Genomic DNA, 27,271 nt, shown 5'->3' with positions numbered 1-27,271 from the left:
AATCACAATTGTTCTATTTTTCATCTAGTTTGTCAAGATCGTTTTTTCCTAACTCGTTGGATTCTTCTGAATTATTTTCTTTTTCTTCTACTCCCCCCTCCTTTATTAACTTCAACTGCTGGTATTTCCGTCTGGACTTCTCCTTCTTTCTCTCTTTCTTGGCGGAGTCTATTGCCTTCTGTCTGTTTTCAACTGAATCCAAACCATTCACCAAGTTGTCTAAAATATTTATTATTAGAAGAGTTCTAAAAATTGCTAAGACGGCAATGCCCGATTCACAACGGTAACCTTGAAACCATTATCTAATCAATAATGTGAAAGATATTTTCGTTTTTCTAGGTTTAGAACTTTTTAATTCTGATAAATCCTATATGTTTTCCTTCCGTAGAAATGTGCAAGTCACTATGGTAGCACAATGAAAATAATCAATTTTTCAAAGTTATATAATTTATACATGACCAGACAAAGCTTTTAAGGATACCGTTGTGAATCGGGAATTGCCATCTTTCATTTGAGGGTCAATTCTATCTACGCTTCCAGTTCCTTAAAGTGTCACTAAACAGTAAACATATTGGAAGTATTTCTAAAGTAATGCATGAAAAGATATTTTTCTTCTTCTTTACCTAACTTTGTAATAAGATGCTTTCTGGCAATTTTTCTATTATTCTCCAGAGATCTACTCTCGTGGCATTTAACAAACAACCCTGAAATTAAATAAAATTTAAAATAATAAACAAAACAAAAATTCGGTGTAAACCGTGAATCCAATTTAATGAAGAAAGTGAAGAAGTTAAAAACAATAACTCTTAACATTAAAGTCCGAAAAACCTATTTTGCTAGACTAAAATTACCTGAAGGAATATGTCGGAGAAATACAGCATTAGAAGTTGTATTAACAGCCTGGCCACCGGGACCCCAACCTAAAAGTTTTGAAAACTTAGGAATGGAGGCATCAAACTGTCGTCTTCATAATCTCGTGAATCAAGATTTTTAATAAAGGGTTTATATTTTTAAGGACTTTGTCTGTAAAGTTTTCCACCCTGTTCGATACAGTTTCTCGAAAATTCATTTATNAATATATATTCCTCTCTTCACCTCTTACGAATTTTTCCTCCAAGTCTTTCTCCTGTATAACCGGGACCTGGCTTTTATCCAACTTTTTCCCTAAATTATAAATTCCTAATTAAATTGATTAAAAATGTAAGACAATTTTGTAAAGTTAATATTGGATAAAATGCACAACTTCAAGTCAAAATTATTTGGAAAAATGACGTTGTACATTTAGAGAATATAACCAACTAATTGTTCTGGGATTAATCAAAAATAAATTCAAAACTCACCAAGTACTGAAGAAGACGAAGAAAAAAGTCGTCTTCCTGAGACCAGGAAACCACAATATAATTTCAAGGTCATCGTCTATGATTGAAATCTGGTGGTGTTTCTGTCCATTGTCCAATTTAGAATTCACTCTTTAACATGGGTTCACTTGGTAGGTAAGCTCCTTGGAGAGGAGTTTCTTAAATCCAACCTTTTTAAAAAAACAATTCTACTGTTTAATAATACGCTGATCAGTGATCACGCTTGAATTATTTCTTTACTAAACCAGCAGCCGATTCCTCAAGAATGCACAGCCTTTATCTAAACAAATTTTATTAATGTAACAATTCGTGTTTAATCCTATACGTTGACCCACTCACTCTTCATAAACAATAAGTATTTTTGTTGCATGAGTAAGAAAATTTAAATGCTATTAAAAGGGAAGGGGGATTATTCAAAAGGAAAATAAATTATTCATCGGTCCAAAAGTATCAAAACAGGAAAAACTTGCAATTTTTTAACCACCCCCCCCCCCCCTCTCTTTCTAATCATATCTAAGTTAGAACCTTGTTTACCTAGTTGAAATTGAATGGCTTGTTTATCTTGTAGGTTTTTATTCTGTTCGAACTCAGCTCGAATTCTTCTAAAAATATTAAGAAAATTTAAATAAAGTCTTCCAATAAAATTTCCCTTCTTGGTAAATTGAGGCTATTTCACCACAATAGTTATCGTTTATGAATACTCACTCAAATCTAAGGACAATTTAGAGTTAAAAAATATTGAGCCACGTCGAAAACTCTCTTNGGGGGGGGGGGGATTATAATTAGGATCATTACTCATTAGCCGGAACTTAAATTAATCTATATACACAAAAAGTGGTCGGCGATTATATCAATACAAATAAGACGACTTTTTTATTTTAGTTTTGATTGTTAAATTTTTTTAACATTACAGTTACAAGTTGCAGTTTATTAAAGAGAAGCTTTTTTGTTTGACAGCTTCTCTTGTTTTTAATTTTTAATTTCATAAATTGGATACGTTTTATACAGAAAAAATTCCAATTTTATTATTGTTAGCGTTTCTCTCCTTCTTCCATTATTTATTTTTATTCTGTTAACTGTCCCCAATTCTGAGAATTTCGAAAAAACCAACAAATTTTGTCGAAACCAGTATTTTTTGGACACTCGCTCTGCACGATGTATGATTTGTTGTGTTCTGTTTTGGGTGACCCATTTCTGCTTGAGTAGCAGATATATTGCAGTTGCCAGGAATGCTGAATTTTTACAGTTGACCAAGCTGCTTTAAAATCAGAAGGTAAGAGTGCAACTGCAGGGGGGCTGGTGGGTTAAAGTTTCTGAAATTGTTCCAAATTTATTTTTATTTATTCTCTTTGTTTCCATGTTTATGTGTATATTAATCAAAATTGAAGTTAAAAGTCGTCTTCATTTTATTGATATATGCGACGACAACTACATTAAATGGTCTTGTTGATGATTAACTAATTCCTGATACATTGATTGTTTAATGTTTATTTCTATTCTGCATAAAATAAAAACCTATTCTAAACAATAGTAACCTGTAAAAGAAATGTTTGTCAGTGTACTGCAACTGTTGTCCGTAACGAATCAGCTGTTTATATAAACCGGTTCCTCGCATCCTGACCACTGCACAAACGTACTGCAGAAATCAGTATTTAAGTTTTAAATCAAAAGCACGAAAAGAGTAGTAAATTGTTAAGGAAAAGCTGAAAAGACTCATCATTAGTAATGATCAATCATATTAATATTTTCTAATAAGGTGTATAGTGTATACTGTATGAGCATCTTACAGTGATCGTCAGAACTCAGAATATATCTTACTAAAGGTGGATATAAAAGCAATCTAAACTTTATTTACTGTTGTTAAAAGAAAAAATATTTAGATCGTAATAGCTTAAAAATAAACATATTAGCAGAAATGGGTCCGTTCATAGTTTGCCATAACGGTTTTAAATTATCTTTCACTCCTTTTTGTATTTTATAAGCATATTTCTGAGGAGCACTGTAAAAAATATTAATTCTTAAATGGTATTTACCTATATCTAAGATATTATTGACTAAGGTCAAACCTTACACATTTGTGTCTGAAATAGAAAGCTTTCAGTATAAAGGGGGAGGGAAGATATTTAAATGAGATCAAATTTATTTAAACATTTTCTTAATATCGCCCAGGAACCCAGGCTCTTTGTTGTCCTCTACCAGTCCTAGATCTATATCATCTAGATGTCCTTGTTTGAGAAGATAGACTAGTTCGTCTCTATACTTGTCCTTCAGAGGGACTTTGTTCAGTTCTATCTTGTTGTGTTCAATCACAAGCTGTTTCTTGATCGCTTCCTATATAACAAAATGTTATGCGTCGACATTGTATGTATAGTTACATACAGGACCGGTTCCCAGCAAAGGATGAGACTTCAGAGACGACTGTACGTGAATTATTCAGTCTTGTTTCCTACACTCACGGTGACCATCAGATATACAACTTTTACTTTCACTTTCAAATCTTTAAGCGTATACCTTTAAAGAAAATTTTGAGGGCAGAAATCCAAATTCAATCTTCAGATAGGCCTACAAATTCAAGTCCTCATGAAAGTATCATTCTTAGTGGGTAACCCTGTACAGCCGACAAAATCGTAACACTTAGAGGGACGAACAGCAGTAACAGACGTTTCTTTTTTCCTTCTTATTAACATAGGATAGATATAGTAGATCCCTCAGATTAATTGTTTCGACGCGGGAGGTTGTTTTCTGCAGTGTCTTGGTCGATTTTTTAAATTCTCTGAGCAACACCGAGCACTTCAATTTAAAATCCAAAATGGCGTACAGTTCAAGATACACTAATAGATATTGACCTTTAACAAAAAATAATAATTTGGGAAAAACTAAATTTAAAAAAAAATAAAACTTATAAGGTATTTTTCAAGCTTTTTGTTTTACTCTAAGGCTTAAATCAGTAAAATAATAATAGTAAAGGTACAAAACTTCTCAGGAAAATATGGTGCCACTTTTAAGGAAAATATGGTGCCCTTTATCATTAGTTTTCTTCTCGAAGACATTAAGGTCAAAGGGTTTTGAAGTGTTATAATAAAATTAATAAAGCTGGGATATTCTTCAGTCTTAACTTAAATTAATTGACACCCTGAGTCTTAACTTAAATTAATTGTCACCCTAAACTATTTAGCAAAGCAACCAAAACAAATATATTTTACCTGAAGCTTTAATCCAGTCCAGTCTGCTTGTTCTTTAGATACAATATATTGATTATATTTCTCATATAGGTCTACCATACCTCCTCTACCTTTACAATATATTGATTATATTTCTCATATAGGTCTACCATACCTCCTCTACCTATACAATATATTGATTATAATTCTCATATAGGTCTACAATACCTCCTTTACCTATACAATATATTAATCATATATAGGTCTACAATACCTCCTCTCTATATACAATATATTAATCATATTAATGTCTACAATACCTCCTTTACCTATACAATATATTAATTATATATAGGTCTACAATACCTCCTCTACCTATACAATATATTGAATGTATATAGGTCTACAATACCTCCTTTACCTATAAAATATATTAATAATATATAGGTCTACAATACCTCCTTTACATATACAATATATTAATAATATATAGGTCTACAATACCTCCTTTACATATACAATATATTAATAATATATAGGTCTACAATACCTCCTTTACCTTTACAATATATTAATCATATATAGGTCTACAATACCTCCTTTACCTATACAATATATTAATTATATATAGGTCTACAATACCTCCTTTACCTATACAATATATAAATCATATAAATGTCTACAATACCTCCCCTCTATATACAATATATTGAATATATATAGATCTACAATACCTCCTTTACCTATACAATATATTAATCATATATAGGTCTACAATACCTCCCCTACCTATACAATATATGTAATATATAGGTCTACAATACCTCCCTTACATATACAATACATTAATTATATATAGGTCTACTATACCTCCCCTACCTATACAATATATTGAATATATAGGTCTACAATACCTCCTTTACCTATACAATATATTTATTACATATAGGTCTACAATACCTCCCCTGTAAGATCTGAGGATCTTTATAAACTAATGTGTGTTCAGGGTGATCAGCGACAAGACGTTATTCAGTATGAACCAGGAATTCTCTACAAACAATCGATCAATCACACGGAACTCTACACCTACAATCCTACATTTAATCATGTGTTTAAATCTATATAATTGAGATTTTTAAAGGATAACTATTTAAAGGCCAATTTTTATGAAGATCAACCTGATTTTGTTTTATAATGCAGAACCTGAGTTTTATCAAGCCTATATATAATATTTAACCAAAGCCTATATAAAGTGTCTAGTCTAAGCCTATATAAAATGTCCAACCTAAGACTCAAAAATTTGTAAATAAATGAGTTTATCTTTCAGAACACTATGGGTTAGTTGAACTCTGCTAACCGGCATTCGTGTTTCTTTCTCCAGGTCTATAAAGCATCTGTAATCAATGTTTAAGGCTATTGCCAAATTTTATTCCTACGGATGGTTTATAGAATATATGTAGATAATTGTGATTGTTGTGATTCCTCTAAATAGTTCCGGGCTCGTATCCGTGCTTTAAACCAGGTGAAAAATTGCAAATGTCTAAAATGAGCTTAAATTTCCTGTTCTCGACTGCGGTGCAATTTAATGAACTATAGGCTACAAACCTCTGGACAAATCAACATTGTAAGTTTATTTTCTTATTATATGAATAATTTAATAGTTGACCTGGAGAAAGTTTTATTTTTAAGGCTAAAATTTTATTATTGTCATGCATATAATTAACCCAGGACTGATTTATTGTGTTTTCAGTTCACGGTTGAGTCCTGTATAAACTGCCTACCTGAAATATATACATAAGATTTAATCAGTGCAAATTGAGGTGAGCCAAAGAGAAAGAGTCCATGCTCGCTCTTATGTTTGTAGTTAATTACCTGGTTCCTGAAGGTACAATTTGAGCACATCCCCTACCTATACAATATATTGAATATATAGGTCTACAATACATCCCCTACCTAAACAATATATTGAATATATAGGTCTACAATACCTCCTTTACCTATACAATATATTAATTATAAATAGGTCTACAATACCTCCCCTACCTATACAATATATTGAATATATAGGTCTACAATACCTCCTTTACCTACACAATATATTAATTAGTTTAATTGGTGTGGTTATGTTTACAATTTAATGCATCTCTTTTCCGACTTCATTGAGCGTTCAGAAATTCAGCCAGTTATCAAGCTTGTTTTTGAAAATGTTCAGGTTTACAGCACTTTTGATTTCATATGGAATATCATTCCATATATTGATAACTCTTGCACTAAATAAGTTTCTTGTATTTCGGTGTGCACAACAGGTAACTTCAGATTCAAATGTCTACAATACCTACTCTACCTATACAATATATTGAATATATATAGGTCTACAATACCTCATCTACCTATACAATATATTGAATATATATAGGTCTACAATACCTCCTTTACCTAAACAATATATTAATTATATATAGGTCTACAATACCTCCTCTCTATATACAATATATTGAATAAATATAGGCCTACAATACCTCCTTTACCTATACAATATATTAATCATATAGGTCTACAATACCTCCTTTACCTATACAATATATTAATTATATATAGGTCTACAATACCTCCTCTACCTATACAATATAATGAATATATATAGGTCTACAATACCTCCTTTACCTATACAATATATTGATTATATATAGGTCTACAATACCTACTCTACCTATACAGTATATTGAATATATATAGGTCTACAATACCTCCTTTACCTATACAATATATTAATTATATATAGGTCTACAATACCTCCTCTACCTATACAATATATTGAATATATATAGGTCTACAATACCTCCTTATACAATATATTGAATATATATAGGTCTACAATACCTCCTTTACCTATACAATATATTGATTATATATAGGTCTACAATACCTACTCTACCTATACAATATATTGAATATATATAGGTCTACAATACCTCCTTTACATATACAATATATTAATTATATATAGGTCTACAATACCTCCTTTACATATACAATATATTGAATATATATAAGTCTACAATACCTCCTTCATCTATACAATATATAAATTATATATAGGTCTACAATACCTCCTTTACCTATACAATATATTATTCATATAAAGGTTTACCATTCCTCCTTTACCTATACAATATATTTATCATATGAAGGTCTACAATACCTCACCTACCTATACAATATATTGAATATATGTAGGTCTACCATACCTCCTTTACCTATACAATATATTGAATATATATAGGCCTACAATACCTCCTTTACCTATACAATATATTAATCATATATAGGTCTACCATACCTCCTTTACATGTAAAATATATTGAATATATATAGGTCTACAATACCTCCTCTACCTATACAATATATTAATTATATATAGGCCTACAATACCTCCTTTACATATACAATATATTAATTATATATAGGTCTACAATACCTCCTCTACCTATACAATATATTGAATATATATAGGTCTACAATACCTCCTCTACCTATACAATATATTGAATATATATAGGTCTACAATACCTCCTTTACCTATACAATATATTAATTATATATAGGTCTACCATACCTCCTTTACCTATACAATATATTGATTATATATAGGTCTACAATACCTCCTCTACCTATACAATATATTGAATATATATAGGCCTACAATACCTCCTCTAACTATACAATATATTAATTATATATAGGTCTACAATACCTCCTTTACCTTTACAATATATTGAATATATATAGGTCTAACATACCTCCTTTACCTATACAATATATTGATTATATATAGGTCTACAATACCTCCTCTACCTATACAATATATTAATTATATATATGTCTACCATACCTCCTTTACCTATACAATATATTGATTATATATAGGTCTACCATACCTCCTCTACCTATACAATATATTAATTATATATATAGGCCTACAATACCTCCTCTACCTATACAATATTCATTATTGAATTATAAATTTTATAAATAAATATTCAGTTTCATACTTTTGCAACCTTTTTATTCCACCTAATCTTACAAAACCCTAGATCAAAAGATAAACACAAGGTGCTTATATTTTCTCCGTGATATGTCTCTGAAACAAAATATTTTTATCCTGCATAAATGTAAGCATCTGAATGCATCTTCTAAAGGACTAGACCTTAATTGAAAAAGAACTAAAATGTAAGAGAATGTGAGAGGTTTGAAAATTATTAATATGAGTAACAAACACTCCCCAAAAACTTTCTCAATCAAACATTCCTTTAACCTGTACCAGTATTTATCCATCTATCAGATTAGATCAGATCACATCAATCAATATATCTTTTTATCTAACCTGCAAAGTTCTCCTTGTCTGCTAGGGTTAAAAGTATTTCTCGTTTAAGCCTGAGCAGTTTCCATGCATAAACTTCATTTACAGGAGTCGTCAATAGATAATTATCAAACCCTTCAGCTTCATCAACTAGTAATCAAATCAAATCAAATCAAATCAAATCAAATCAAATCAAATCAAATCAAATCAAATCAAATCAAATCAAATCAAATCAAATCAAATCAAATCAACAAAATTTATTTACAGGGTTACAAACAAAGAATGAGACTTCAGAGACGGGTGTACGAAAAGTTTAAGTCATGATTCCACTCCTGTCTTTCCTTGCCAAATCATCAAATAAGCCATTAAAAGACAACGTTTATATCAGCAGAGACTTAATTTAATCTTGGAATTGTCATATTTGAAGAATTTTATGGATTCTTTGTGAGTAACCCTGTAGCTCAAATTGTGTCTCCAACAGTTAACTATTGAAAGCATTTTTCTAAAATTCAGAACTCTCTCTTTAAATAAAATATTCTTGAATATTTTATTTAAAGATTTCAAATAGTTTTGTATTGATTTGTTGGTTTCCTAGATGAACTCCACGTTTGGTCATAATTAGTTCTATTCGTTTATCCAGAATCTCACTGTAAACTACTCCCTAAATATAACAATAGTTTTGAATTAATTAGTACATTACTTATGAAAAGTACAGTACACTACCATATTAAATGGATAGATCGACCTTAGAAGTATTCTTCATCATTGGTCCGTAGACGGGATACACATTCATTCCCAATTCTTATTTGAATAAAGAAGCTGGCAAATTATGTTACAAAGAAATTATAAGAAATTGCATCTTTTAAACTAACTTTTAAAAAAATAGCTAAAAATGATCATCCTTAAGTTTTGGTGGTTAAATACCGAGTATACAAATAGGATAACACTAGCTATGAAACGTCAATTATAAAATTAAGAATAAATTGTTATCAGGAAAAACCATTTATAAATATTTTACAACAATAGTTTTATGATCATGAAAAAGGAAGAACCTCTTACATAATTCTTCTTTTAATTTTAAAATGAGAAACAATGGTTATTTCAAGTGACCCTCCATGCACAGATGGCAATGCCCGATTGACCCCTGAACATTAATCTCATAAAAAATGTTTAAGAAATCGTCGTTTTTATGACTCGGAAAATATTTATTTTTGCGAGTTTCTCCCTTGCTTCTTATAAACAAGGAATGCGCAAGTCACTTTCGCAGAGAAACCGCAAATGAAAATAAACAGTTTTGAGAAACAAAAAATACCGATACTTAATTTTTACTTGGTCAGAAAAAGCTTTACGCTTAAAGTCCCTTAAAGAAGATAATATTGCGTATTTCAAGATATATTTCCTTCTCTGCAACCATTTTAAAGGGACTAAAAACATTATTTTAAGTGACTCCATGTACAGAGATGCAAGTCCAATTCACAAGAGTCTATAAATGTGGAACTAACATCTACTTTTTTTACTCTACAGAGGTTTGGTCATCACCATCACCAAATTTTAAATCTATATAAATATGTGCTACTTTTGTAGTCGACCTTAAAAAAGAACCTTTATTATCGGCCTAAAAACGGGATAATACTATAAAGTATACATACTTATACATTCTACTTCTATTTCGAATCAAGGAACTAGAAAGTTTTGGATCAAAAGAAAAAGGAAGAAAAAAATTTTTCTCAAAAAAACCCTTTGGTTTTTAACCACATTGAAGAGCCTAAATTGATCTTCCTAGGGTAGTGGTGGTTAATTACCGGGTGTACTAATAGGATTAAATAATAATAAACGTGTTAAGTTTCATAACCATAATTAGTTTTAGTAATAAAATAAAAATTTTAAAACTAAAAAAAAATTTAAATAAAAAAAATTTTTAAAATAATAATAAATAAAAAAATAAAAATTTAAAAAAATAAAAAAAAAGAATTTCAAGGGTACCATTGTGAATCAGGCCTGGCCCTTTTAAAATGATGGTCACTTAAAATTACAAGGACAGTCCAATATATTTATAATCCCTAAATATAGATTTAATGTATTTTTCTTTATTGATGTATTTACCTCAAATAATTTTGGCCAAAAATATTTAGCTGGTGGAGGTTTGAAGGATCTATGCCTAGTTTCAGGTCGCTTGAGTAAACCTTTAATCACACCTTCTCCTCCCCAGAGACCCGCGTGGAACTCCTCCGGATAAACCACGTGGATCCGGGGATTCTGAACCGGATGTATCTCTCCCCACTCGTCCTTCTCAAACCGGTTTGTCCCGGGACGAGAATGAATGTGTTGCTGAGGACCAATTTGCCAAGTGAAATAAAAGTCCTAAAGATGTTTTTAACTTTTAATATTTGATTTTAATAGTTCCACCAACGCCTCTTTATGTCAGGTTGTAATATTATCTTAAAGTCCCTTTGGATAATGAACAGAAACCTGGAGCACAACCAGTGTTGTAGTTAAATTTATATGGATATGAAGGCAGGTTGACATTTCAAGGTCTCCAGAGAAGGCGGTACCATCTATGCATTAAGCACGGCATAATTTGTGTTTAACTAAGGCAGGAAAGTAACTCGACAATATATTTACTTTCAAGTTTTTTCTTCTGATAAAAATGTTTTTTAATATTTAATTTTATAGGTGGTCATAAAAACACTGAAATTTTCAATTTACACGCATAATACATGCACAACCCCAAATTCTTTTTTATTGGTCAGTCAGCCTAAGACAGCAAAAATTAGTGTATATAATTTATACATTTAAAATACGTATTTTCCTACAGATGGCAGCAGAGTTAAAAATGAATATAGAAAGTACACAATACACTATCCATGTCTCTTTTTTCACTTTTTCGGAGAGCTACAAATTCGAGTTGTCTGCAAGCTGTTAAGGCAGGATGTTTCTACCAGGCTTCATATTCATATTAAATCACCCTTGCCCCTTACCCGTCAAAATTCATCAGGTATGTGATTATGTACCTTGTAATGTTTAGGAATATTCTTTTTGATTCCAGTATTCCAATTATTCTCCTTCAGCATTCGTCCTCCCACCCCGGTAAAATATACCCAGCTTGGATACTTCTGGATAAACGGCTCAATAGCCTTGGAATACGACATCTTCTCTGAAATATCAATCTGTTTAATATTTCGAACAACTTTTCTGGTGGAAAAAGAAAAAAGTAATTTTCAAAGAGGGGGGGAATCGAATTTTCATGAAAATATACGCCCCTAGATGGTTGGATTGGAAGAAGTAGGATTTTAAATATTTGACCATTTAGGATGATGTGCAAAGTATTTGTTGAGTGTAGCAGAATGTTTTGAGGATAGATCTTGTTTTCCCAATTTCTCCCCGCAGCTCCTGGCCTTACTAGATCCTACACTCAGTAGATAATCAACGATCTAAACAGAACAAAACCATTTTAAAAAATAAGCAACTTTTTTAAAGTTTAACAGGTCACTTTCTAACAGTCGTATTTGCTTTTTAAAGATGAGTAAAACAAAACAATAGCAGACTATGATCGGAAAATGAACCCAATACATATGTGGAATGTGTATCATGGAACCACCGGACGCCATTACGGGTGAATGCCTTTATAATACCCCTGCTTAGAATTATCGCAGCTTTTGGGGTGAAAGCTTTTGCATCATTATAAACCCCTTTAAAGAAAAATCGCGATTTTGCCCTTTAAATCCCTGAAGTTCAGGCCGAGGCCAAAGTCAGCAAAGTGGAATGCCGCAATGAATTTTAGTACAGGCACTCGGCCCGCTAGCCTGTACTAGCCGCGGCGCTCAGCCCCCTGGCCTTTCCTAGCCGCAGCGCACGGCCCAGAAAAAAATAAATAATGATCTCTCTCTGTCTTGTAATTCATTGCGGCATTCCACTCTGCTGACTTTGTCATCTGCCTGTAGTTAGCTGACCTGTAGACCAACTTCAATATTTTCCTCCTCTATTGCGGCATCCAGTAGCATAGTTAGGGCACTGTCCCCCAGCTGACCAGGCATACGCTCCTTCTCTTCCAGGCAGAAATTAAAGATCTCCAGGGCACTTGGGAACTAAACAATATCAAAACATGATCAAGGACTCTCAAAACTATAAATCCAGGGCACTTGTGAACTAAACAATATCAAAACATGAACAGGGACTCTCAAACTATAAATTCAGGGCACTAGGGAACTTAACAATATAAAAAAAATGATCAAGGACTATCAAAACTATAAATCCAGGGCACTTGGGAACTAAACAATATAAAAAAATGATCAAGGACCGTCAAAACTATAAATCCAGGGCACTTGGGAACTAAACAATATCAAAACATAATCAAGGACTCTCAAAACTATAAATTTAGGGCACTTGGGAACTAAACAATATCAAAAAAATGATCAAGGACCATCAAAACTATTAATCCAGGGCAATTGGGAACTAAGCCATTTCAAAACATGAACAGGAAAATCTGCAGGAAATCTTAAAACTTTAAGTTCAGAGCACTTGGGTTTGAACTAAACAATATCAAAGGTTGGGGTATCGAGCTCTTCGGCTAGGACCAACTAGGGAAATATAATTTAAAGGTGGGAGGAGAGGGGTATCTCCAAATAAGTTTATTTCTGTGGAGTTAAGACTATTTTCTACCTGCGCTTCCTTTAGTAGAACTTTAACCGCCAGGGTGCATATTCCTGCAGCATGTGTATTAAATCTCAAATACAGAGAATCTGAAGCTTTGTTTAACTCAAGATGCTTAAATATCCTAAAATATTTTGAAAAATTTTAGTTAAAGTCACTTTTTTTATTTAGATTCAAATTAATTAATTAAATCTAATTAAATATGGTTGAACATTTTCCAACATAACTCTCGACCATAATGGGAAGTTATAAAGTGTGAAATACTTTTGTGAGCCTGTTTAGAACATTTGCATTAGAAATAATATAATACGACTTAAATTGCGATTGTGAGGATGGATAATGCACCATAATGAGTCTGATTTTGACCTTTTTGGAACCGCTAATACCTTTTAGGTAACCACAAACATTGAACAAGGATCATATTTTTGGTGTTTGAATGCGAAAAACTAGCTAACTGAGTGACTATCCATGTAAAAATGTGAAGCCTCGGGGGTTCTTTAAATATGTTTTTTTCCGTGGAATATTTTGTCCGACCTTCGCCTACTATTGGAACAATAATATCATTAATTAACAAACGTTTGGCACAACCGACGTAGCTGAAATTCGTTAAATTCGGTCACAGAGCAAGTATAGATTGTATCAGACAAGACCTACCTGTTTGCTATGTTGACGTATGTTGGACTAAGATTATTAAACTCTGACGTTGAGGGAGGATTAGAATCCATACATCTTAGTATAGTGCTGTTCATCTCATATATACCCTCCTAGAACCATTCAATCAATCAATAAATCATAAAAATCAAATCAATAAATCTATCAATCAATCAATCAACTAATCATCAGTAATCAGACGAGGATTAGAATCCATACATCTAGTATAGTGCTGTTCATCTCATATAACCCCTCCTGGAACCAGTCAATCAATTAATCAATCGACCAATCAAGGGACGGAGGACTTGAATCCATACATCTTAGTATAGTGCTGTTCATCTCATATATACCCTCCTAGAACCATTCAATCAATAAATCATAAAAATCAAATAAATAAATATATCAATCAATAAATCAACTAATCATCAGTAATCAGCCGAGGATTAGAATCCATACATCTAGTATAGTGCTGTTCATCTCATATAACCCCTCCTGGAACCAGTCAATCAATCAATCAATCAACTAATCATTCAATCTATCAAGAAATCAAACAATCATACCACTAATCATCAATCAATCAATCAATCGATCAATTATTCAATTCCCCCCCCCCCGGAGTTCCAGGGGGGGGCCCTAATCAATAAATCAGGCGAAGGACTAGAATTGATACATCAATCCATTTTCAGTAACCAGTTAACCCTAGCTAACTGAATAAACATTTTGATTTCGTATATTCTCAAAAAATACTTTATCACGTATAAATAAATAAATTAATCATTTTATATATCAATCCATCTCAGTTGTATCATCAGATTAATCCAGATATCGAACTATTATCTAGTTTTGACCTGCTGATCGTGTTTAATTATTATCAATATTCAAAAAGGATCGACAATCATGCATTTTTCAACAATAGCCTATCTGATCAAATGATCAATATTTAAATCAATTTACTAAGAAAGACAGAGAAAATATAACTTGCCTTGTTGCATCCCCCGTAAGAGCAAAGTTCTAAATCATCGAAGATTTTTCCTAAAAGAAGACGACTTTTAAAAATATAAAATAGAAGAAACTTCTCAGCAATATTCAATATAAGTTTCAGACAGAAAATTTTCAGGAAAAAAAAACACTGATGAGAGAAAAAAAAGATCGCATCATTCTTATCAAACCGTTAGAAGAAGACGACTTTACAAAATATGCAATACAATAAACTTAAATATCTCAATAAAGTGTTTATATTTAAGATCATTTTTATGCAGAAAAAAAAACACGATAACTGATAAATAAAAAGAAAAATTCTTATCATCAAATCAAACTAGAAATAGTCTAAAACCTTGATCAAATATACAAGATAAAAATATTTTGAATAATATTCTAAGATTCCCATATCATATTATTTCGTCAATGGGTCTAAATTACGATTTTCGGGACTAATGAGAAATTTTAAAAAGATTGAATCATTTTGGAAAATTTAATGAGGCTAAAATAAAAAATTTCTAGCAGAAAATTTCAGGTTTTTAAAGTAATATGTCTTTATTTTGGCGTTTAAGCTTGGAGATAACCTAATATGATATGGGACTCTCTGTATTTACCAAGATGTTGAACTGCTCCTTTAGCTTGTATTTCTGAGAGAAGTTTAATATAGAAATCCTTCCTAGGACTGTAGGTGTGAGGAGCCAGCTTGTTGTACAGCTCAAGAGCAGTTTCTGATTTGAAATAAAAATATAATTAAAAGAATAAAATAATCTGTAATTCTTTTCTTAATCTACAAAATGGGCAACTAACTTAAACTTAGGATTTTCCTTTCCTATTTAAAGAAGTTTTAAACAAACAAAAAATAAAATGATCAAATTTCTATTTAATGAACAACAGGCTGGGCTTTAGAATTAATGAATATTTATCGAGACTATTCAAGACGCTTTTTCTCCGTCAGTCAAGTGCTCATCATAATTTTACATTCGCATCTAAGATCCATTTCTACACATTTTTTTTAAGAATTTTCAAAATTAAAGCTACAGTAAGCGTAATTTCATGTGACCTTCAAATATGACAATGCCCGATTCACAACGGTACGCTTAAAACCTTTATCTTTTCAATAATATTAAAGATATTATCGCTTTCCTGTTATTTAATTCGGATAAAAAAATAGTTGGGACACATATTAGTATTCTTACAAAAATATCGATTTGAAGTATATTAACCAGAATTAACTAGTATTAATAATGTTCAGATTTGAAGTTTATTAACCAGAATTAACTGTAGTATTAATAATGTTCAGATTTGAAGTTTATTAACCAGAATTAACTATAGTATTAATAATGTTCATATTATAAATATCTGACCTAGATCCTCTGTCCTGAGAACAAGAGCGACCAGGAGCTCGTAATATCTCTCCGAGTCCCTGAAGTTGCCGAGCAGGTTCTGGTTGTTGTGGGATAGCAGGAAACTATGTAACCTAGAAAAAAATAGATCTGGGAACTTTTGTGTTAAATACTTATAATCCCGGTAGCTTGATCTCGATATCCACTGTGGGCACTTCTTTATTCGAGAATTACCATGCGGGATATCGAATAAATATTAAATTAATCTGCAGATTAGGAAAAGATAAAGATCAAGCATTGATCTCGATATCCACAAAACAAGAGTTCCCAGTTCCCACCTCAGTGCATAATTTCATAGGATGGATCAGCAACAAAATTGAATTGTTCCAAGGCAATTTTTAGATTTTTTTAAAAGCTAAACTTGAACCTTTCGAGAAAATAAATATAAATTATCTTTTTACTGTTACCGGCCGAAGTTCAGATTGCATTTAACAATTAAAAAGTAAAGGTATTCGCTCTTACTTGAATTATTATTGAATTGGACTTTCAGAAACGCTGGGCCGGGTTTTCTGTTCGTCGTAACGTCGTAATTTAATGATGTCCAATACTGAATAAGTTGAAAAGAACTTTTTTGGATTTCAATTATTGATTACGGCTGGGTTGGACGACAGTCAGAGCCGCAAGGAGAGACATCCCAAATTATGTTACCCTGATATGATGATACCTGTAGGCTAGTTTGGTTTGGTTCAGATGCTGACAAACCTCCATTGCTCGTTTAAAGAAGAGAAAATCCTGCTCTGATCTGAACAGAAATAAACATTCAAATCTCCGAGGCAAATATAGTTTACAAAGCTGACACTCGTATCAAAGCTAAGACTTGTATCGAAGTTGACACTTGTATCCCCCCCACAAGCTGTCCCCCCACCCCACCAGCTGTCAGTCCCTATGCAGGCATCCCACCAAAATTATTTTATCTAAATCTACAAAATTCATTCCCAATTACTCATGCTTCTAATTGAGCGCTGCGTTCAGTCAAATCAGCTGTAAAACTTGAAGAAGATCTTTCCCCACCTCTCACGACTGATCCGTGCACTTCAGCCCCTGCCCAAAATTAGGCCTAATCGGTTCAGTTTTGACGTTTATTGGATACAAACAAACAGACAGAAAAGCAAAGTATATATATATCCCTCTAACGACATGATATCCAAAGTCAACAATAAGCAATCGTACATGACAGCGATTTTTGGCGATGTATTGAAGTCAAAATAATGACGATAAAATTAGAATAATAATAATAATTTACCTGGCTGGCCACATATCTTTATCCTCCAGATAATTTAGAAAATCCTTGATAATCATTGGTCTTTCTCTTGAAATCTGTCAGAATAATAGTTTTAATATACAAAACAAAACACAAATAATTGTAAATGTATTTGTTGAAATTTCAGCCCAAACAATCCAATATCCATCACTTTAAGAACTCTAGCGAGAAAATGCATTCAACTTCAATTAAAGTAAACTATTACCACCAATCCAAGTATAGTAACATAAAAAGTATCATGAATCCGAAAAATGCCGGATAAAGAACCTAGGAAAATATCTCATATTGGTTAAAACTTAATCATTCCTTAGAGTAGAATATATCTAGAAGATGGCAGAATGCTCCGAGACTAGGTTCAACTCCTGCAGTTCTAAACTCAGCAAGGAGACAGAGCGCAAACTCGCAACAGGACGAATAGTTAGCTTTCTGTTTACTCCCAGCCATAGACACAGCTCGGAGACAAGAAACCAGGGTTTCATGGTTGGGTTGAAGTTTTTGTGCTTTCATACTGGTTAGAATATCGGTTATCTCAACCTAGGATAAAGATTAGATTAAGTTTAGTAAAAAATCGAGATAAAGATGAGACTGCAAAATATTTTTTACATTAATAGAAAATACTGACTCTTGACATGTCCGATTCACAACATTGCTTTAAAAACCTTAGTCTGCTCAAGAATGAGTGAGATATTCTTTGTCTCTCGTAAAATTGATTATCTATAATTGTAATTTTTCCGTTTAGTGTCTCGACAATGTCTTGTATCTCTGATAAAGGTTTAAGTGTACCATTGAGACAATAAATTGTACTTTTTATCAAGAAGGGGGAGTATTGAAGCAGAAGATTAACGGTATTTATTTATATGACTCCGCTATGTTTTTACTCAACACGTTCATTAATAAATTAGTTGTTCTTTAATTTGTAGTTGAGGAATATGGATATTATGATAATCTTATGAGGAAAAAAATGTAATAATGGAAATTCTTTAACGAGATGAAAGAATACATCAAGATTATTTCATCGAGTTTAAGAATTCCATTATTACATTTTTATCCTCATAAGATTATTATTTTATCATATTTGTGAGGTTCCATGAGCACATACTCAAGAAATTATATTAAAAAATAATTCTGGTTAAATCTGACTATTTCAAGTTGGAACAGTTTACAGTATGAAATGTTGCAAATAAGTTTTATGTTCTTGTTCTGACTATCACTGTTTTTATTTATCTATTGTTAAAATGTTCAAAACCATTTTATAAGTTAATATTAGTTCTTAATTTGAAAGTAATGCATGTGGTGTGATTTTTTCCTTTGTTTAGTTAGTTTGTTTACCAATTTCTAAAACTTTTGCTCTCCTTTTTTAAGTTGATACTAACTACATTTAGATACAGCATGTTGAATGTGCCCTGAGTTTTTTTAGATGGGGAGAAGATATAGTAGTGGGTTGTCCTAATCTACTGAACAAAATCGTGTCTTCATTATAGAAGAAATCATTTCCTGGATATTAGATCCTAAATCTTCCAGAAAGAGGAGATAAGAGAAGGTTATCTAGTAAGAATCAGTTCGACCTAAACTGATGAAGATCTTTGTTATTCATTAAGCAGATTTACTAGTTTGTTTTCATTGCTATGGAGTGCTATGACCCCATTAATAGTGTGACACTAGTATTTAAATAAGTTTTTATAAACTAACATTTTTGGTTTGATTGTGGTTTCACTTCTTCATTTCGAGCTATGTGAGATATGGTGACTGCTAACTCAGGCTGAGATACTTTAAAACTAGTGTTAGCTGTAGGGTGGGGGCAAATCGACCTCTTTATTCTGTCTATTTGTTTAAATATTACAACTGAATTTGGAATTTTGGAAACCCTTATTATTGTACAATGTACAGTATCCAGTTATAAAGTAAACAAAAAATTAATTGAAATTGTGAAGTAATGACAACCTTTCCATTTTTGAAAAGTTCTTACCGTACTATTAGAATATGCAGAGATTTGTAAAATCTTACCAAATTTGGTTTGGAATCAAGAAAACCAAAAAAATTATATAAAGTTGACAGTCAGTAAGTATGCTTTAAGACTCGGTAGTTAGATGAAAATGTCCAATGGAACGCTTAAAGTACGAGGTTTTCTTTGGGAAGGTCAGAAAATTTTATTAAACACAGGGGGTTCCACTATTCTGTCGGGACTAAGGTTAAGATTTAGATGGAAATTTCTGAATTAAGGTATATCAATACTTCAAAAAACGAAAAAGGTAAGTGAGCATGAAAATGTAAGTGAGCATGTTTTACTGAAGTAAAAAAGGAAAGTTTGCAGTTTTAATATTAAAGGAAAAGGTAAGTGAGCATGTTAATTTAAAGTATAAAAAGGTAAGTTTGCATGTATTAATATAAATGAAAAAGGTAAGTTTGCCCTGTGCATGTTGTCAGTACAAAATAATTAAGTTAATATTAATATTAATCTATGTTAAAAGATCAATATAAGGAGCGTGTAAGAATGAATATTCTTCAACATATGTAATAATTTCCATTCTTTAATGCTCGGAGCGTGTAAGAATATTCATTCTTTCACGCTCTGACCATGTAATAATTTCCATTCTTTCACGGTGTGAGCGTTAAAGAATGAAAATTATGCACCTACAGTGTAAGAATAAGCATTCTTAAACGCCTGGAAGTAAACAAAATTAAAATTGTTCCTCCTGAACCGTGTAATAATGGGAATTCTTACACGATAGGTTTACTACTATGGAACCGAACAGATATGATATAATATCAAATCTGATCTCTTCAGTACATCAGTCTTTTTCTCTTTAAGGCATGCAGAATGCAGATTGACAAATTAACGATTCAGCATTTATATATCCTGATAATTAAACAGCTGTGTTTACCTTAAGTTTGTTTACATCCTCTATATTAAGAGCTGACAGGTAGGCGTTGAATGCCTCCAGGGGGATCTTGTCCTGGTTCACCTTCATCTCCTCCCAAACCTTTACAAAAAAATATCTTTTCCTGGAAAAATCTTGTAAAATATGGAAATACTGAACACTAAGGGAACACTGAAAGAAATGATCCAGCCAATTTAAAGTTTTGGGAAACAAATCTATAATGACAGTACGCTTAAGAGTTAGTACCTACCATTAATACAAAATCACAAAAAATTTATATTTTTCGAAAAAAATAGATGATTAAATTTTCCCCGAATCCTTTAACATACTCATAAATGTAATAGACTATTAGTTAAGTATGGGAAATAAGGCACTACTACAAGAATGTTTAACCCAACATTCAAGTTTTTAAATCGACACTGAAAGTTAAAGGCAGTAACTGGCTATGTATTGTGGTTGAACTGAATATGTCGTGTTGTGGACAAATTTTTTAGGATTCATTTGAAACATATAAAACGTTTCTACGACGTATGTTTACTAGGTTTGAGCGCAAAGTATACGTTCAAAATCGTGAATTTGTTTGGGTACGTTTTCAGAATCGGTTTTTTTTAATTATTAAAAAACGACGACAAAAAAGGTTAACAAAATTCTAACGTAAACTTATTTTTTGTCTAGGAACAGGTTGAGAAAATAAAAATTAACTCTAAAATCATAAAAAATAAGTAATTTTATTCAATTATTAGTTTCTATAATCTCTCATTATTCACAAAGATTTTCTGGAATTTTAAAAATCTGCGAACAAATTCATAAAATAAGAAATTCAATATAATGATAAAAACGAAATAATTAATTCTAACATTGATTTATTGACAAATTTGTTTTGAAAAATATGTTTCTAAACATCTAATTAGTTTACTATAGAATTTTTACTATATTTTTGTCGTCGTTATTTAATAATAAAAAAACGATTCTGAAAAAGAAACCAACCAAATTCATGATTTTGAACGTCGACTTTGAAATCAAACTTAGTAATGAATCCTAAAAAACTTTCTATATTACTGCATACTTAGATCAACAACCATATATTGCCGGTCACTCCCTTTAAAATTTAAAAACATGTAATGTACATGAAAAATAATAATTTTTTTCTTTTAATCCTCAAACCTGCATTGTCCTCGCAACTTGACCGTGTCTAGCGAACCCAAGAAGCATAGCAACCCTGGCCTCCGAGGTCCCCAGCTTGGAATATAATGTCTCCGCTAGACCTCCGGACTTCCAGCTTTTATTCCCAGGTAGAAAGTATTTAGGTTCTTTGTTCTCTAAGCTCAACGCCTCTTCCTAATAAATCAATCAATCAAGTTTCAAGCAAATAACCTGAGGCCAGGAATTAATGAACAAGGAGCGGGAGTTGAACGAGAAACAGATGGGTGAACTACCTCTATTGGGTTGCGCACCGGAAGTGCAAAATCAAAAAGTAGTTAAAATGGCCATACCTAGTTCTACTGCTCCTTGCTGGTCATAAAATCAGACCTCAGAAATAAATAACCGGCAAAAATGGTACATACTAATCGCACAAAATTGACAATGTTTAAAAAAAATACCATGTCAATTTATCTTTAAATAAAAGTGGAATGAATTGCCAAAAATAGTACGCCTTCGAAAGAAGACTTATTTTTAATGAAAGTGTAAAATATTATAATTCCAAAAATTAAAAAAGCACATCTCCCAAAAATACTATTAATTACAAAAATTTAAATAAATTTAAAAAGTTTGTCAAGAGTAAGATATGAACCTCTGAATTGAAAGCTAAAAGTTCAAGGAGACCCTGGAGTAAACCGTCTGGAATCTGAACCTTCTTCTTCTCTAGGAGCAGTTCATACACAGATATGGCATCAGATACCTAGCAAAAAATATTTTAGATCTTCACTCTCACTTCAGTTGGAGAATTGATTGATTAATTAACTAACTTTCTGATTGATTATGTACGTAATTAACAGAGCCGATTCCCCTTAATTCAATAGGTGGATTGATTAAAAGTTAAATGATTTACTGCTCAATTCACGGATTGATTTATGAATTCGATATATTAGTAGACTGAGTTATTGATAAACTGAATTATTAGTTACTCAAAATATCTACTCAATGATGAATTCAAATTCATTATATTAATTAATTAATTAATTAATTAATTAATTAATTAATTAATTAATTGCTTGCTGCTCAATTCAGTTATTTAATTATAAATTCACTAAATGAATTAATAAATTCAATGATATATTGATCAATTACATGATTTAACACTTTACTTCTATATTTATTAATTAAATAACCAATTGATTCAATGATTAATTGATTTATTTTATAAATTTAGAACTATGATTATTTGATTGATTGATTGTCTAATTTACCTGGAAACTGGAGATCATATTTTCCAATAATTCAACTGTCACATTATCCCTTAAATAATAATTAATAATTTATCATATTATCTAAAATTAGTTCAAAATAAGACCATATTGAAACCAATCCATGGTTTTTAAAAAGAATGTTGAATGCTATCAAATAAACCTAAAACTTAAAAAACTATGTTTGAATATACATTATACAATGATTACAAGAAAAAAAACATTTTAATCCTGTAGGAGGTAAGCAGTTTATTATTATTTTAAGAAAATTTCCATGATTTATATAATACTGAAAAGATTTATTAACGCACAAAAATGCGTAGTTTAAAGAACCCGTAACAAGTAAGACATTTTATAATATTATTTCTGTAAATATTAATAGCACCCGGTGCTATTTTTGAATATAGACTCATATAATTGTCTAGGAGCAGGATATGAAGTCAGATTGGCGATATTTCTTTCCGGAGACTTGGAACCTCTGAAGTGATCTCCGTCGGCTCCGATTTTTAATCTCCGGCCTTGTTGGACATAAATATTCCATTTCTTTTAGTATACATTCCCAATGACCCCTAAAATACGCAAAAAAAAAAAAATTTCTTAAGTTTTTAAATTCAAAACAATTTTTTTTTCAAATGCAAAAAGTGACAAGTTATGATAAAAAATATCGGAGGAAAAAGAGAAAATATTAAATATATTATTATTGATGAAAAAAATTATTGTTCCGTGGGTTACGGGGTGTTAATATTTTTTTTGAAATTTTGCATTTTCCTCCATAATATAGATGGTGGCCGGTTCTAATTTAAAAACTGATGTTATATAAGGAATCATAAGGAAGTGAAATCTGCAAGAGACCCCATTATGGGCCCCCCAGACCGCCCAGGCAGCAGGGTGCACTGCCCTGCCCCTGTTCTAACTAGACCTTTAAATCCCCATCTTCTAGTCCAAATCTAGGGAAATAAAGTAGATACATTCCAGTCAGTTGGCTAACCAATTAAAACCATTGGTTGGTTGGTATATAATTACCTTGGAGCAGGTTAGATTACCGACTATTAACCCAAAATAAACTAATTCTTTAAAATCTTTTTTTTCATCAATGTGTTATAATATAAATAATATTTTCTTTTTTCTTTTCCTTTGATATTTTTTATCAAAACTTGTCAGTTTTGCATTAAAAAAAAATTTAAAAAACGCAATTTTTTAAACCCTGTTTTGAGATTAAAAACTTTAGGAAAAAAGAATTTTTTTGCGTATTCTAGGGGTCATTGGGAGTATATATTAAAAATAAAATATGTATGTCCAACGAGGCCGGAGATTAAAAATTGGAGCCGACGGAGGTCACTTTTCAGAGGTTCCAAGTCTCCGGAAAGAGATATCAACAATCTGACTTCATATCCTGCTCCTAGGCAATTATATGAGTCTACATTAATAGCACCGCCTGCTATTAATATTTACAAAGATATTACAATCTGTCTTACTTGTTACGGGTTCTTTGTTTAGATATTTCGAACATATAGTTTTACAAAAAATATGCAAAAATAGGCGACATTGATCATTGACATTACATATTTATCATTTCAGGAATTGAATTATGATCGAATCCTACAACATATTAAATATTTATTCGTGTATCAATAGTTCTTGAAAAAATCGAATTAATAGTTTGAAATTGAAACGGTGAGTTACCTATTATATTTAGCTCTGGGTTGGAAAGCTGTAACGGGAGGTTCAGCTAATATTCTGTTCTTAGTGAATAGATGAGGATGGTTCTCCAAAATAAATCTATATAAAATTATATTTTAATCTTATTATGCATTATTGTTACAGTTTTTCATGAAATTTTGGGTTTCCCTCTTTCCCCCATCATACTATTTCCCAAATTAGGTTTTGCAGTTTCCTGTGTGAGCCAAAACTTGCAGATAAAAAACAATTCTCTCGTTCTCCTCCTTTTTTCTTTTTTCCTTCCCTAACCTTCATTTTTTCTCCAACCCCATAAGCTCACTTGCTTATAACCAATTCTGACTCATAAACCCCCCCCTCTCCCATCCCCACCCCCTACCTTGCAGCGTTCTTGCCAGATTCCCTTGCTAATGCAAACTCTCTTTTCTCGTTCTGTGTGTAGGGAACTAACCAGGGATCATCGTGATATCTAGAAATACAAAAAGTATAACATGATTATAAAGCACGAACCTAACTCCCGAAAAATCCTAAATTAGTTTAACCCAAATAGATTTGGTAGTTTGATTTGAATATATTTTGTTTCTGGGTAGATTTGGTAGTTTAATTTGAGTATATTTTATTTCTGAATAGATATGTTAGTTTAATTTGAATATATTTTGTTTCTGGGTAGATTTGGTAGTTTAATTTGAGTATATTTTGTTTCTGGGTAGATTTGGTAGTTTAATTTGAGTATATTTTGTTTCTGAATAGATATGTTAGTTTAATTTGAATATATTTTGTTTCTGGGTAGATTTGGTAGTTTAATTTGAGTATATTTTGTTTCTGGGTAGATTTGGTAGTTTAATTTGAGTATATTTTGTTTCTGAATAGATTTGGTAGTTTAATTTGAGTATATTTTGTTTCTGGGTAGATTTTGTAGTTTAATTTGAGTATATTTTGTTTCTGGGTAGATTTGGTAGTTTAATTTGAATATATTTTGTTTCTGGGTAGATTGCAGTTACATTCTTGATTTTCCCCAAACTTTCAAAACAAAAGCTGACTTTCACTCTCATAGGAAATTGGCAATATGTTAAAACTAAAGATAACCCCAAAATTACTTTTTTTTAAATCGCCCTGACAATTGAAACCATCAAAAAAAATAAAAGTTCGAAACCTGTAGTGGGGGGCTGTGAAATCTGTGCTAACTGTTCCTGATATTGCTCTAAGTATATCTGTTGGAGAACGCTCTATTCGATCAGGAATCTGAACTTCTTTAGAACAAACCGTACTGTCCCTAAACAAATTTGTTATACCTGCAGACGTAAGATAATGTTCACTATTTAATAATTAAAAGAGAGCAAGCAAGATTTTCCTAAATTTGGTACTCTTTGATACTTTTTATGCGTTTTCCATGAATTTCCCGGACTTCTGTCAATACCTTAGCAAGGTAGAGTTAAGAAAATTTTGTGCCGAGCATAGCGACAAAACTGATCAGTAGTTTTCATATGTAACATAAATGGTAAGCCGATATTTTGGGTTAGACATGAAAGGTGAGCCGATATTTTGGGTTAGACATCAAATGTGAGCCGATATTTTGGGTTAGACATCAAAGGTGAGCCGATATTTTGAGTTAGACATCAAAGGTGAGCCGATATTTTGGGTTAGAAATCAAAGGTGAGCCGATATTTTGGGTTAGACATCAAAGGTGAGCCGATATTTTGGGTTAGACATCAAAGGTGAGCCGATATTTTGGGTTAGAAATCAAAGGTGAGCCGATATTTTGATCAAAGGTGAGCCGATATTTTGGGTTAGACATCAAAGGTGAGCCGATATTTTGGGTTAGACATCACAGGTAAGCCGATATTTTGGGATAGACATCACAAGTAAGCCGATATTTTGGGTTATACATCAATTGTAAGCCGATATTTTGGGTTAGGTTAGAAAACATAATACTTAGAATGGTTAGTAATTTCCTAGAGAACGATTTTAGGACCCCCCTCCCCCCTGCCTATCAATTTTATACATGGTATATCTATGTAACACATGGATATAATTGATCATGTAGCCGCAGCGCCCGGCCCCTTAGCCTGTCCTCGCCGTTGCGCGTGGCCCCCTAGCCGCAGCGCTCAGCCCAGAAATTGTCTTAATCTAACGTAACCCTAAATAATAATAAAAAAATAATAATATTTTAGCTGAATAATAAGCATTCATGTACAAAATTGATAGGAGGGGGGAGGGGGAGTCCAAAAATCGTAAACTAGGACGGACCCTAATGGTTTACCATAGGCCATAGCCAGCTGATATTTTGGCCGTTAATAAGACATCAGTGGTAAGCCGATATTTTGTGATAGGTTAGAAAAAAATACTAATTAGAATGGTCGCCAAATGATAAAAAATCCTCTTACCTAAAGAACGATCTGATTTTTAAGATATTAGATTGATTGCCGAATTGCCGAACTGCTGAGCATTTAACTATATTCATTTTATTCTTAAAACATGATATTAACGA

General features: G+C 31.8%; 3 protein-coding genes across 4 annotated transcripts; all 3 read right to left on the bottom strand.

The window, feature by feature from the left end:
- Positions 1-13: 13 nt before the first annotated feature.
- Positions 14-2,973, bottom strand: LOC111694966 (probable peptide chain release factor C12orf65, mitochondrial). Its single transcript, XM_023464065.1, has 6 exons — positions 2,894-2,973; positions 1,893-1,960; positions 1,096-1,164; positions 852-920; positions 624-704; positions 14-219 (listed from the first exon to the last, which is right to left on the bottom strand). Exons 1-6 carry the CDS (start codon positions 2,971-2,973, stop codon positions 14-16), a joined length of 573 nt encoding a protein of 190 aa, XP_023319833.1.
- On the bottom strand, positions 1,340-12,049 carry LOC111694976 (39S ribosomal protein L28, mitochondrial). 2 transcript variants are annotated; one of them, XM_023464077.1, is made up of 9 exons: positions 11,891-12,049; positions 10,983-11,240; positions 9,471-9,540; positions 8,904-9,029; positions 4,562-4,650; positions 3,392-3,689; positions 2,894-2,994; positions 1,893-1,960; positions 1,340-1,638 (listed from the first exon to the last, which is right to left on the bottom strand). In XM_023464077.1, the coding sequence occupies exons 1-6, from the start codon at positions 12,026-12,028 to the stop codon at positions 3,498-3,500; spliced, it is 873 nt and encodes a 290-aa protein (XP_023319845.1). In that variant the 5' UTR covers positions 12,029-12,049; the 3' UTR covers positions 1,340-1,638; positions 1,893-1,960; positions 2,894-2,994; positions 3,392-3,497. The 2 variants fall into 2 exon arrangements, with proteins under 2 accessions (XP_023319845.1, XP_023319846.1); XM_023464078.1 differs by having other exon boundaries at positions 2,894-2,981.
- LOC111694975 (protein PTCD3 homolog, mitochondrial) lies at positions 12,033-27,271 on the bottom strand. Its single transcript, XM_023464076.1, has 18 exons — positions 27,168-27,271; positions 25,937-26,056; positions 25,163-25,252; positions 24,790-24,885; positions 23,110-23,158; positions 22,494-22,601; positions 21,866-22,039; positions 20,705-20,803; positions 18,129-18,356; positions 17,805-17,878; positions 17,226-17,303; positions 16,523-16,635; positions 15,773-15,886; positions 15,163-15,212; positions 14,184-14,293; positions 13,539-13,653; positions 12,830-12,964; positions 12,033-12,310 (listed from the first exon to the last, which is right to left on the bottom strand). Exons 1-18 carry the CDS (start codon positions 27,242-27,244, stop codon positions 12,170-12,172), a joined length of 1,971 nt encoding a protein of 656 aa, XP_023319844.1. The 5' UTR covers positions 27,245-27,271; the 3' UTR covers positions 12,033-12,169.

This window comes from Eurytemora carolleeae, unplaced genomic scaffold (assembly GCF_000591075.1).
Source record: "Eurytemora carolleeae unplaced genomic scaffold, Eaff_2.0 scaffold66, whole genome shotgun sequence".
Taxonomy (NCBI): Eukaryota; Metazoa; Arthropoda; class Copepoda; order Calanoida; family Temoridae; genus Eurytemora; species Eurytemora carolleeae.
This window is presented reverse-complemented; position numbering and strand designations above follow the sequence as displayed.

Excerpts from the sequence above, each read along its gene's own strand:
- LOC111694966 (XM_023464065.1), bottom strand. The coding sequence starts at position 2,973 with ATGCGAGGAACCGGTTTATATAAACAGCTGATTCGTTACGGACAACAG. Across the intron at positions 921-1,095 it reads GGAGGAAAAATTCGTAAGAG|GTTGGGGTCCCGGTGGCCAG; the intron begins GTGAAGAGAGGA and ends CAAAACTTTTAG. Across the intron at positions 220-623 it reads GCATCTTATTACAAAGTTAG|ACAACTTGGTGAATGGTTTG; the intron begins GTAAAGAAGAAG and ends TAAATATTTTAG.
- LOC111694976 (XM_023464077.1), bottom strand. The coding sequence starts at position 12,028 with ATGTCGTATTCCAAGGCTATTGAGCCGTTTATCCAGAAGTATCCAAGC. Across the intron at positions 9,030-9,470 it reads CAAACGTGGAGTTCATCTAG|TTGATGAAGCTGAAGGGTTT; the intron begins GAAACCAACAAA and ends TTTGATTACTAG. Across the intron at positions 3,690-4,561 it reads GGACTGGATTAAAGCTTCAG|GAAGCGATCAAGAAACAGCT; the intron begins GTAAAATATATT and ends TTTGTTATATAG.
- LOC111694975 (XM_023464076.1), bottom strand. The coding sequence starts at position 27,244 with ATGAATATAGTTAAATGCTCAGCAGTTCGGCAATTCGGCAATCAATCT. Across the intron at positions 20,804-21,865 it reads AAGTTGCGAGGACAATGCAG|GTTTGGGAGGAGATGAAGGT; the intron begins GTTTGAGGATTA and ends TTTTTTGTAAAG. Across the intron at positions 14,294-15,162 it reads CTTACGGGGGATGCAACAAG|GAGGGTATATATGAGATGAA; the intron begins GCAAGTTATATT and ends GAATGGTTCTAG.